At 35.8% G+C, this 12,936-nt stretch overlaps 1 protein-coding gene across 2 annotated transcripts in view; it reads left to right on the forward strand.

Annotated features, from left to right (window-relative positions):
- Positions 1–12,471, forward strand: part of LOC126194983 (phosphoenolpyruvate carboxykinase [GTP]-like) — a 138,867-nt gene extending 126,396 nt beyond the window's left edge. For both annotated transcript variants that reach the window (XM_049933399.1, XM_049933398.1), the window contains exons 2-12: positions 1,576–1,693; positions 3,446–3,591; positions 5,145–5,329; positions 5,825–6,083; positions 6,484–6,616; positions 6,724–6,937; positions 7,191–7,392; positions 9,282–9,480; positions 10,526–10,678; positions 11,271–11,471; positions 11,817–12,471. In XM_049933399.1, coding sequence (XP_049789356.1) covers positions 1,576–1,693; positions 3,446–3,591; positions 5,145–5,329; positions 5,825–6,083; positions 6,484–6,616; positions 6,724–6,937; positions 7,191–7,392; positions 9,282–9,480; positions 10,526–10,678; positions 11,271–11,471; positions 11,817–11,921 — 1,915 coding nt within the window. In that variant the 3' untranslated portion in view covers positions 11,922–12,471. The remainder of the gene's footprint in view (positions 1–1,575; positions 1,694–3,445; positions 3,592–5,144; positions 5,330–5,824; positions 6,084–6,483; positions 6,617–6,723; positions 6,938–7,190; positions 7,393–9,281; positions 9,481–10,525; positions 10,679–11,270; positions 11,472–11,816) is intronic.
- Positions 12,472–12,936: the final 465 nt, after the last annotated feature.

Genomic DNA, 12,936 nt, shown 5'->3' on the forward strand with positions numbered 1-12,936 from the left:
GCTGGCTGCAGATTCCAACCGATACTTGCATATGTGCTATAACGGTAAATGGTAAAGAACTGACAAGAGGACTGAATTATTTCCAGACAAACAAAAATAGCTTTGCACCATAGTCTCTGTTTAAATCAGTATACTCAGTCGATTGTTTCTGTTGAGCCTTTGAGCCACACACACACACACACACACGTAACAATTGTTTTCTGAATGATAGATATGGTCAAATCAGGGAACTAGAGCAAAGTTTCTGGAACGAAATTTTACTTAGCTGCAGAATGAAAACAGATGTAAAACTTCCTGGCAGATAAAGATTGGGCCCTGGGCCATGACTCAGTCCCAAACTTTGCCATTCACACACTATGCTGAGGAGTGAAAGATTCATTATGGAAGCAATCCCTGGGCTGTGGCTATTTCAGCATAATTTCTTTCTTCCAGGAGTGCTGGTCGTACAAGGCACACAAGGAGAACTTCTGTGAAGTTTGCAAGGTAGCATAGAGGTACTGGCAGAAGTAAAACTGTGGGGGCAGGTTATGTGTGAGAACTGAATAGCTCAGTCAGTAGAGCAGGTGACTGTGAAAGACAGAAGTTTTGGGATCAGGTTTGTGTTCCAATCTGGCACAAACTTTCAAATTATTGCAATGTTTGACATCTTGAGGTGTCAGGTGTTCTGTCTGATACCAGTGTCATCCATGCACAATATTTTGACAACATGACTCGTCTCCATCGGGTATTACCTGCAGCTCAGCACATGATTAAGACTAGTCATATTGTCAAAATATTGTACATGGACAACACTGACATCCAGCGAAACACCTGTCACATCAAGATGTCAACAAATTGCAGGGAAAGTGAGAAAAATTACATTTAGTGCAATGTTGTTGAAAGACTGAAAGGTTTACTACCCATGCATTTTATATTTACCAGTTTCAGACTGGGTTAGTGTGGGGTGGAGAGAGGAAGCTACAGCCAGCAGTGGTGTGTCAGGGGAAGTGTGATGCTAGGTGGTAAAGTCTGTCTTGCTTATTAAGTGTTGCCAATCATACCCTGTGCTTTCGGATTTGCCTGTAGCACCTACTACAGAGATTCATGCAGGCATAGAAAGTAGATAAACACACAAGTTTTTCGTGTCGATGAAAGAAATCAGTTAAATAAATAAATAAAACGTTCAGAAGTTCAACAATGCTACTGTATTTGCTATTGCTCTAACATACTGTTTAACTATGGAGGTTAGCAATTGTAATTTCTTCTTGATGGTCTTGCCCAGATGTCATATTAGCACACAGGACACAGCCAATTTCTTCTATATCTGGGCAGTTGTCTGGTACTGATGTTTTGCCAAAAGCAATAAGAAATTGAATAAAATCAGTTTTTAGCTGAATATTCAAGGAAATAAAGTTGAAAAATTCCAGAATTTCTTCTGTATCAACTGTAAGTGAGCTTAGAACTCTGTTTGATCCATTGACACCAAGTGCCTCATGTAAAATGCTCTGCACACAATTTAATGAAGTATCACAGAATTATAATATGCACAAAAAATTGCATTATTTTTTGATTCATTTCTTCCATACTCTGTTTCAGATGTACTGCCCTTGTGTCACGATATGCGAAGACACTATCACAACCGAATGTTGGTCTCTTCAACCACCTGAGAGGTGTTAATGTGACAAATGGAGATGTGCATCTGCTGTCACCGAAGGTAAGAAATGTACACAAATTCACTTATAATGGTTATATCTCTGACTGAAAGTCCATTGCAAGGAAATAAACTTACGAGATAATAAAAATATAAAGATGAATTGTACTGTGTGCCACTAGACAATCAAATGAATTTTAAATGGTAAGTTGTGCCAGAAGAGAGCATAAAAGAGTTTCAATTTATCTACTATTAAAGTAACAGTGACAGTAACAGGCATGTAAAACTGTGAAAGAGATACATGGATGTCATGTTCACCTGCCCATTGTCCATGATAAGACAACTAACTCCCTGTGAATACAAGCTTTAATTCCCTCCATTTTTATTTTTCATGGCACTATTACAAAAGAGAAAATAAAGATATTCACATAAAGTAAAACAGCTGTTGAAATATTGGATTTATTTGAATACTACTTTCTAATAACTTATTGATACATTTACATTTTAAATCTAGTGTAAATAGTATGAATTCTGATGTCCCCAGATACTTGTTTTAATTTTCAAGGTAACTTGCCAAAGGTACAAAGTATCTTCATTAAAATACCTCATCACAGTAAGGCTTGTAGTGTCATGGTGTTATTTTCAAAAGCAATAAGTAAGAATGTGGATAAGATGATTGTACCTCTTTGACTTTGCACATTATTACTACTTTGGAAGTGACTAGACATAATTATAAAGAAGGGATGTGCCCACTTGCAGTAAAAAAAATTGTGAAACAAAGTTAAATGGGTCTTAAATTTTTGAGAAGTGTAGCAAAACATACAACTATAAAATGGAAGAAACCAAACAAGAATTCCCCATGCGTGCCCTGCTGTGTGCACATCAACTGGCTATGGTGTTTTGCACAAATTAAATTTTTCGCCATACATATCTGAAAGTGACTGCACAGAGCTAAAAGAAACAATCGTAGTGGAATTTTTGCAATCATTGATAGAAATTAACTATTTTTAAATTAATGACTTTAGATTGCTTTCATATGTGAGCATTAAATTATATAAGCTATCTTCTATAAAACAACTGTAAACAAAATAAAAGGTTATGAGTTTGTGTATATAGTCTGCCACCCAGTGTCAAGTCAAAGTATGCAGTATGCAAGATGATCACTGCCCCAGTATTTCCAAAGTCATGCACATCAGCACAGTATTAGCAAAGTGAACATCTAAGTGCAATGTGTTATGGAGAACTTTTTCCGCCTTCACACAGCAACTGCTATAAAGTGCCGTACCCATTTGCAAGCTGCTATACTGCTTTCAGGTCCATACTGTTATCACTAATTGTTGTCTGTATTATGACAGCAGCAGACAAAAATAGTATGGTTTGGAAGGGGACAATACTGTCACATCCTAACTAGGCACCACAGACAGTAGGACAGCATAAGCACTGTGCTAGAGAGCATTCTGACATTTAGTGTAGCGACTATGGACACAAACGAGGGCCATTCTGTACATGCTACCTACATTTGTAACTACATTAATTGTGTGCTGATGTTTAGTGGTAACTTATTACAATATCAAATTTCCTCATGTTTACTATTGTAGCATTGACAATTCTAATGGAAAAAAGTATTAAATATTATGTAAGTTTCTTTTTAAAACATAGAATATGACACATTGGCTGCTGTCAGAATTTGGCTGCGTGTATAAATGCACAAATTGCCCACCTGCTAGTATCAAGCCTGTACAAGCAAACTGCATTTTTGTAACTTGTTGACTGTGACAGATAACATAATGTAAAGAAATTATGTTAACTTTAAAGGTGCGTGCCTACTTGGAAGAGACGGTGTCCCTGTGTCAACCAGAGAACATCCACATCTGTGATGGCTCTGAAAGGGAGAATGTGCACCTCCTCAACCAAATGCAGAGGCAGGGAACGATACAAAAGCTTCCTAAATATGAGAACTGGTAAGTTTTAATTTGGATTGTATTATTAATCTGTATTTGCAAATCTCAGTAACAATGCTGTCACACCATAAACTTCCTGACAAAGGAAATTAAATTAAACTTTCATTTTAGTTACTATGAAATTTCTTGAATTCTTTGATGGAATGCACATACATTGAATATTTCATTAACTTTAATTCCCCCCACGATTTGCTTTCTCCAGAAAGTAATCTAAAACTTTTCTAAATTTATGTTAAATTATGTCTGACATTGTTATTTTTAGCTTTACAAGCAGTTTTCAATCAAATTAATAATATTTTATCGTTTTAATTTGCATTGCTTACTTACAAAGATCTGAATACAACATTGTTCTTATCTCAAAAACTGAGTTAATTCAGGAATGATTCTCAGACATAATTTTTTTAAAATTTTGGAGTGTACTATGTAGAAGATGTGCATTTTTCTTTAGAACTTTTTAATTTTTCACATTCTAATGTGAATCATCTACATCAGTGTGTTTACTCAACTATACATAATAAAGTGCCTGGCAGAGGGTTCAGTGAACCCCCTTCAAGCTGTCTCTCTACCATACCACTCACAAACGGCGCGCGGGAAAAACGAGCACTTAAATTTTTCTGTGCGAGCCCTGATTTCTCTTATTTTATCATGATGATTATTTCTCCCTATGTAGGTGGATGCCAACAGAATGTTTTCACAATTGGAGAAGAAAATTGGTGATTGAAATTTCGTGAGAAGATCTCGTCGCAACGAAAAACGCCTTTGTTTTAATGATTGCCACTCCATTTCATGTATCATGTCTGTGGCACTCTCCCCCCTATTTTGCGATAGTACAAAACGAGCTGTGCTTCTTTGAACTTTTTTGATGTCATCCGTCAGTCCCACTACACCACACAGCCATACTCCAGAATAGGGCGGACAAGTGTGGTGTATGCAGCCTCTTTAGTAGATCTGTTGCACCTTCTAAGTGCTCCGCCAATGAATCACAGTCTTTGGTTTGCTCTACCCACAATGTTATCTATGTGATCATTCCAATTTAGGTTACTTGTAATTATAATCCCTAAGTATTTAGGTGAATTTACCTTTAGGTCAGTGTGACTTATCGCATAATGGAAATTTAGCCGATTTCTCTTAGTACTCATGTGAATAACTTCACACTTTTCTTTGTTCAGGGTCAATTTCCACTTTTCACACCATACAGATATCTTGTCTAAATCACCTGTTATGTTCTACTTTCAATTAAAGTTTCAACCACAAGTTTCATTACTTTATAGTCATATCTACAGATAAATTTTCTTCACATAGAAACTAAATGTGGAGGAAAAGTCACAAAACTTTGTATGATTAACAAAAGAACATTCACTATTTCTTCCTTTGCTAACATCATTGTCCATCAGTGAGTGGAGCTAGTAAAAGCCTTCAGTAAAAGGAGTGCATTTGGGATTAAAATTTCCTTACATTATAAATTGTTTCACAATGACTTGTTGAAGTTCACTATTATATTTACAATACCAAAAAACATAAATTGTTATTTAAAAAAATGTTTGATTGTCCAGTTGGCTGGCCAGGACGAACCCGGCTGATGTTGCCAGGGTAGAAAGTCGCACCTTTGTCTGCACAACCAACCGATCTGAAACAATTCCTGATGTAGCTCCAGGTGTCAAAGGAGTTTTGGGAAACTGGATGTCACCAGGTCAGATGGAGGAAGCCATTGGTGAAAGATTTCCAGGCTGTATGCGAGGTAAGTGCCTCACATTTGTACCATTTTTAAGTATATACTAACAGAAATGTGATTGAATCTGGTAAAACCAGTTTTCATTTATGCCAAATAATATTTACCTATGTATAGAACAGGGAAGTTCTTCACTGCTTTTCTTCATATTTATCATGTGAACAATAAAGATAAGCTTGTCTTCAGCAAAGATAACTTAAATATGACACTTTTGTGTAAATTATGTGTGCATATCTTTTTTATTGTACTTTCTACCATTTCTTGTCTGCTATGACTTAACTTTCTTTGTAACATATGCAATGTACATTATTAGACTGAACTTTCTCATACCATCATGGTAGATCTTACAAATTTGTCATATTGGTCTTGAGATCAAATGAACAAAGCTCACTTATAAAAGCAATCATTATTCCCATTCCTAATATTTCTACTGCATCTTTAAAAAGCTGATTGTTCTTAACAAATCTGCTTTCATGCTAAAATCTAATGTTTCTCATTTTGCAGGTCGGACTATGTATGTCATTCCTTTCAGTATGGGTCCTATTGGTTCCCCTCTGTCAAAGATTGGTATTGAAGTTACTGACTCACCCTATGTTGTGTCCTCAATGAGAATAATGACACGAATGGGAACTCCTGTGTTGGATCTCTTGGCAGAAGGAGCAGATTTTGTAAAATGCTTGCATTCTGTTGGCAGCCCAGCAAAACCAACAAATGAGTATGCTAGCTGGCCATGTGATCCAGAAAGAACAATTATTCTCCAGAGGTATGATTACTTCTTTTTTGTTGCTTATTTAAAAATTTACTGTTCGAATATTGCAGTACCACTATATAGAAAAATATAACAAGAAAAGAGAAGAAAATAAAAAGTTTAAACAAAATGAGATGGATGTACAGAAACAAAATGACTAATTTTTTGTCAGAATTATAGGCATTTATAAATTTATGAGAGTCACCACTGGGGTAGTTATTTGATATATTCATTATGTTTACTGCATTTGTAATAAATTCATGTAGTGATAATGGAGACCAATAAGCTGTTCACAGAAATAGTAATTGCTATATTTACTATTTAAACATGAGAATGGTAATAAAATATTGTATTTATTGACCTATAAGCATAAATAGGGTTTACAGAAATCAGATGTTCAGTTTGTTTGTCATAGGCCTGACAACAATGAGATAGTGTCTTATGGCAGTGGTTATGGTGGAAATTCTCTTTTGGGCAAGAAGTGCTTCGCCTTGCGTATTGGATCAACCATTGCAAAACGAGAGGGTTGGCTGGCAGAACATATGCTGGTAAGTGTCAACAATACTTTCCAGATGTAAAGAATCTGTTAATTCCATTGTCTGTGTGGCAAATGATGGGATATAGCTTCTCCTGTAACTCTACTGTCTCATTTCAGATACTGGGTATCACAAATCCAGCAGGGAAAAAGCGTTACATAGCAGCAGCTTTTCCCAGTGCATGTGGGAAAACAAACCTTGCTATGATGAATCCAACATTACCAGGATACAAAGTAGAGTGTGTAGGTGATGACATTGCATGGATGAAATTTGATGAAAATGGGCAGCTTCGTGCCATAAACCCAGAAAATGGTTTCTTTGGGGTTGCTCCAGGTACTGTTTTATTTCTCATCTCATTTTTTATACACAGCAGAGGGGTGTGTGTGTGTGTGTGTGTGTGTGTGTGTGTGTGTGTGTGTGTGTGTGTGTGTGTGTGCGTGCGCGCGCGCGCGCGCGGCCCAGTACTCAAGAATATGTACATAAAATATAAAAATATATTTATGTGACACAGAAAACAATTATTATTGCTTATTCTTGTCAAGTTAACACATTTTTATTACTACCAATGCTTCTTTTTTAATAACAGGAACATCAAGTCAGACCAACCCAAATGCAATGAAGACAATATTCAGAAACACCATTTTCACCAATGTCGCTGCCACTAATGATGGAGGAGTATTCTGGGAAGGACTCGAGAAAGAAACAGACCTAACCATGGAGATCACCGACTGGTTGGGCAAACCATGGGACAAAAACAGTGGAAAGCCTGCTGCGCATCCTAATTCAAGGTATAAACTTTACTAAGCGTGGGGGAATGACTGTAGGTGTTTACAGTCAATTACTTACGCATAATATGCCGGGTATCCCCTATAGATTTTTGAACTATGCAATCAGTCATAATGAACTGGTATGGTGGCATTTATATTGAGAGCAATTTCAATGACTACTAATTGTAGTAACTGAAAATTTTTTGAAGTCTTTTCTCTTATAATTTCTGGAGATATTCTTTTTTGCACCAGTTACGGAAAAAAGTGTAGCTTACCTCAGTGAAATATAAAATTGTCCATCATAATTTCAGTAGTCCTATGTTGTGAGCTCTTAATATACGAATGACATTGGGTGGAACAGAGAAGCAAAGATGGCATAAATTCTACAGTAAGTACTAGTGCGCATTATTGTGTAAAGTGGTGAATGAATGGGAATCTTTACAGGCCACTTAATGTATATCAGCTGGGATTTGTCTGAAATGTAAATAGTGTAAAACAAATAAGTTATACATAATGTTACATGGTTGCTTATTCTGAGACATTTCTGGCATAAAATTAATAATATGGCAAAGAAAAGGACATCTAGAATGAATCTGATGTCGAGTTATGGAAGAAAAACTTCTATTTACTTCACGATAGCTAAAATAAACATGCATGACAAATGTCAGACAACTACAGGCTCTTCCATTCTGCTGAATATGGAAACTGACTGAGGAAATAGTCACTCAGGGCCCCAAGTCAATAGAAACATAACAAAACAGAACAATACAGATCATTATATTCAGTTGTGCTTGTAAAGCTTCAATTCCTCTTTCCAAATGAAAGAACTTCCACTTCCAAAATTTAGCAATCTGTGTATGTTTACTCTGAGGTAATCACCGATCCATACACATGAATATCTGTGACACATTTTCTTGCCTTTTTATTTTCGTGAAAAGTAATATCACTACAGATGGCAGGAGTTCTAGTGTGTGGCATATATCTGTCTGGATTATACAGCTTTTTGTATATTGTAAACAGCAGCTGCTGCCTACCACTATATGCATTACCATTATTTCAAATTCATCTACTGGTAACACATTTCTTATTGGACAACTGCTTGTGCCTTTCTTGATGCAAGGTTATTTAATTTTTTTGTGTTTCTTGTTGCTGTCCCCTGGCCCCTGTGGCTCTTTCTAGCCCAGATAAATTCCTGATTAAATAAATGTTTATTTCAAAAGACAAAATTGGTAATTTAGTTCATTTTGGCATCAAAGTAAGATAGTGAAGGATGACTGACAGAAAAATACATCAGTAATGAATCTTAAACTGCAGTAATCTGTTTTTCATTTACAAATGCTAAAAGAAAAGAGAGCGAGAGCTGTAGACACATTGCAAAGATGGTAGTTATAAGGTGTGGACCAGATAAGACACACAATGAGTGAGGTGGTGCAGTGGTCAGGATACTGGACTCACATTTGGGAGGACAATGGTTTAAACCTGTGTCCAGCCATCCTGATTCAGGTTTTCTGTGGTTTCCTAAATCACTTTAGGCAAATGCCAGGATGGACCCTTTGGAAGGGCACGGCTGATTTCCTTCCCTAACCCCAGGGGGCCAATGACTCACTGTTTGGCCCCTTCCCCCAAATCAACCAACCAACCAACCAACCAACCAACCAACCAACCAACCAAGAGAGACACATTTTAGAAAATGAGTTAAAACAAAACTCCTTGTGATCTACAGTAGTCATTTACATTTAAAGCATCTGAATGCTCAAAGATAAGTAATTATAGTCAGATGGGCTGAAAGGTCAAATGAATACAATGACTTAAATGAGAACTATATGGAATTTGGGGATAATAATTATATTTTAATGGCTGTCACCCAGTTATAAGAAAGTTAATGAAATTCTTTTTACCAATTGTTGCAGGTTTTGCTCACCAGCAGACCAGTGTCCCATCATTGATCCTGCTTGGGAAGATCCAGCTGGAGTGCCCATTGATGCCATATTGTTTGGAGGGCGCAGGCCTCAGGGTGTCCCTCTTGTGTATGAAGCATTTAACTGGAAACATGGTGTATTTGTTGGTGCTTCTATGAGATCAGAATCTACAGCAGCAGCTGAACATAAAGTAAGCCCTTGTTATTGATGTTCAGCAGCAATTTTATGCAATACACTACTAAATTCTTATATGCCATCTCAATATGACAATAATCTCAGTACATATGTAATGCTTTCATTTTGATTTTCAATTTGAATTATATCTTGGGAATACTGGAAGAACTTGACAGTAAAGTTTCATTATCTAATGTGATTCACAAAATGCATTTTAAAAATCTTCTTCGCTTAAAGTACCACAGCTACTTCTTATTTATTGGAGATATAATTCAGTCTCACATTTTGGACATTTTTTTTTCTTGCCCCAAATCTTCTCATTCTTCTTTTAGTGGTAAGATAGAATAACTTTTTCACACTTAACAGTTGTCTGTGATTGAAAATAATAATTACTGCCACTTAACAAAAAAATCTGCAAATTACATAAAAGCAAAAAGTATTTGAATGCAAATCCACTAATTTTTAATCATGTTCTCAAGATGTCACTTAATCTCCACCACAGAGCAATAAATTATTTTAAGTTGCTTATTGTTTTAGATTCATATGCAGTGATTCATTTACAGTACTCACATAATCAAAATAGACATGAAAAAGCCAAATATTTGTAATGAAAGATATGGTTGAGTACCATCCAATGTTGCGTTAGGAAGTATCCTTTATTTATTGATGGTGACTAATGAAGAGAGCTCTTCACATTGCTCATTGTAACTTGTCTCCTACATGATAGTACCTGTATTGCCATTTTGATTATTTACTATGCTTGTTCCACACATGCATACATAACTGTACTCCGTCACTTAAAAAGACGGATGGCATGTGAATGGACGCAAGTCCAAAACTAGTCACCATCAATATATAAGGAACATCCTAATGCTACTTACAACAGAGCTCCAATATTTCTTTGATTAAAGCTGTGGTCCCATGTCACCTTCAGTATGCTGGCGATCTCCACATATTTGCAATGGTAAAATGTTCAGTTTGTGACAATTTATGTCATGTGAGTGAAGTTAACTATACATAACAATTAAAGAGGAAATGACACTGTCAATCATTTCTTGCAGGGGAAAGTTGTGATGCATGATCCCTTCGCAATGAGACCATTCTTTGGCTACAACTTTGGGCACTACCTCTCACACTGGCTGAGCATGGATGCACGTAAAGGTGCTAAGTTACCAAAAATATTTCATGTCAACTGGTTTAGGAAAAGCAGTGAGGTGAGTATCATTTCTTCAGTTTATATTGTATTAATCAATGATATTACTCTTGACTAATTCTCTTGATTATTTGCACTTACTGTTAATGCATTGTTCATCATTCATTTTCAAATTTCACTGTGATAAATTATGGAGACCTGTTGGACAGAATGGTTCATAAGTTAATTTTATGGCCATGTGCTAAATAGTGCTTAACTTACACAAACAGTTTTAAATTATTTTTTGGCAATGTCCTGCCTTTTTTTTACTGTGGTTGGTTTACTAAGAATAAGTTAAAAGAAAGAACATGGTGTGTTTTGCTAATGTATCTTGTTCCATAGTCAACAAACTACACAACTTTACAAGAAATAAAATATAATGTATGTCAGAAACGATGATGAGTTCTGTTTGTAGTTAAAGATATGCACTAAAGGATTTGTAAACATTTTATTTACCAGTTTTAATAGTGAAACACACTTATTTTTTGCAGACATGGGGCACACAATTCTTTTTTAAATTTTAAAAAATTTGTTCAATATTACACTCATATGTTTGAATTAAGTATTGTGATGTAATATCACTTATAAAAATAAATATTTCTGGATTTTTGTAGGGCAAATTTCTATGGCCTGGGTTTGGAGAAAATTCTCGTGTACTTGACTGGATTCTGCGTCGCATTGAGAATGAAGATATTGCTGAGCAAACAGCTATTGGCTACATTCCAAAGAGTGGAACACTCAGATTGGATGGACTTTCAGAAAAAGTCAATCTGGAAGAACTGTTTAGGATTCCAAAGGACTTTTGGCTTCAAGAGGTAATGATACTCAACTGCAATAACATTTTTTCATACAAATACACATTAAAATAAGCAGAATACTGTGATTGAAAAGCAATGTTTTTCTCCTCTTGTTGTATGTTCATAACCATATCTCCCAAGTGTTTCCCATTTAATCCCTGTTTAGTCTATTTTCCATCAACTTTTACCCCTCTTTAGCCAAATTAAAGGATTTGTGCTTCCAAATGACTGTGACTGTTCGTCACTTTCCCAATTGCTAAGTAAAATATAATTGTCCATATCTACTTCATTGAATTCGCATTCTTCTTATAAATATTGGTATAAATAATGTTAAGATTTTATGTAGGATGAATGATGTTTCAGGTTCATGATGTTGAAAAATACTTCAGAGAACAAGTTGGAAAAGACCTACCCTCTGCAATTGCTGAAGAACTTAACCGATTGAGGGAAAGAGTACAAACAATGTGATGAAGACTAGGATTTAAAATAAATGCTACATGCTGCCCTATGGAGTGCCAAGTGCCCAAAAGCCTCAGGAGAAATGTTTCCCACTAAACATCCAATCAACTATATTTTTTTATGATGATTGTGTTGTGTGTTTTTATACTGCTACAATGTCCTTTGTAAAATGAAAAAAAGGTTTGTTTGTGTTTGTGTGTGTGTGTGTGTGTGTGTGTGTGTGTGTGTGTGTGTGTGTGTGTGTGTGAAAGAAAATTTTGTGGTAATACCAAACCCCGTAAGCAAGACTGAGTGTTAGCGTGCAAGTGGAAAAACAAGAAGGCATATGAAGATAATGTGTGTGCCCAATGACTCTTGTTATTGTTAATGAAAGTATTTCACTCTGTGAAAAAGATATTTACAGTATTCAGTTACAGTTCGTTTTGTAATAAGAGTTTGAACAATTGTGTTTCGTGTTACATGTGAAACGATCTGAATTTGTCCTTTTATTTGTACCTTGGTTGAGAAAAGTGTATAAATTGTACCAAATGTATAATAAATGTGTTAAAGTCTGGTAAAAGGAATGAGTTTCAGTATTCCTACATTATGTTCCATAGAAGATAAGAATTACAAGCAAATGCACATGACATGACAAAAGGAAGAACAGATTAAAATGTAGTCTGTAAACCTGCATACAGCTCTGTTCAAATTCGAAAATTCCAGACATAAACTGTAGATACTAAGTTTCTCATTGGCAGATTTATAGAGGCTGAAGTACTACTGTGAGTAATTTACAGACAGAATGGAATGTATATAAGCAAATCTTAAGTAAATAGTAATCCATTTCCCTTGCAATAGGCTGTAGGTTGAGTTAAGAACACTGTGGCTCTCGCTATTGGATTGGAACTGCAACACTTGTGCTTCACTAAAGCTTAAAAATGTCATATTTCCTTCTCAGGTTCTTAGGAGTGATAGCACTAAACTGTAATCCAAAGTGGTAATGGACAGTGCATCAGTTGAAAGGCAGCTGCATGAACCAGTAATG

Source organism: Schistocerca nitens, chromosome 7 (genome assembly GCF_023898315.1).
Source record: "Schistocerca nitens isolate TAMUIC-IGC-003100 chromosome 7, iqSchNite1.1, whole genome shotgun sequence".
Taxonomy (NCBI): Eukaryota; Metazoa; Arthropoda; class Insecta; order Orthoptera; family Acrididae; genus Schistocerca; species Schistocerca nitens.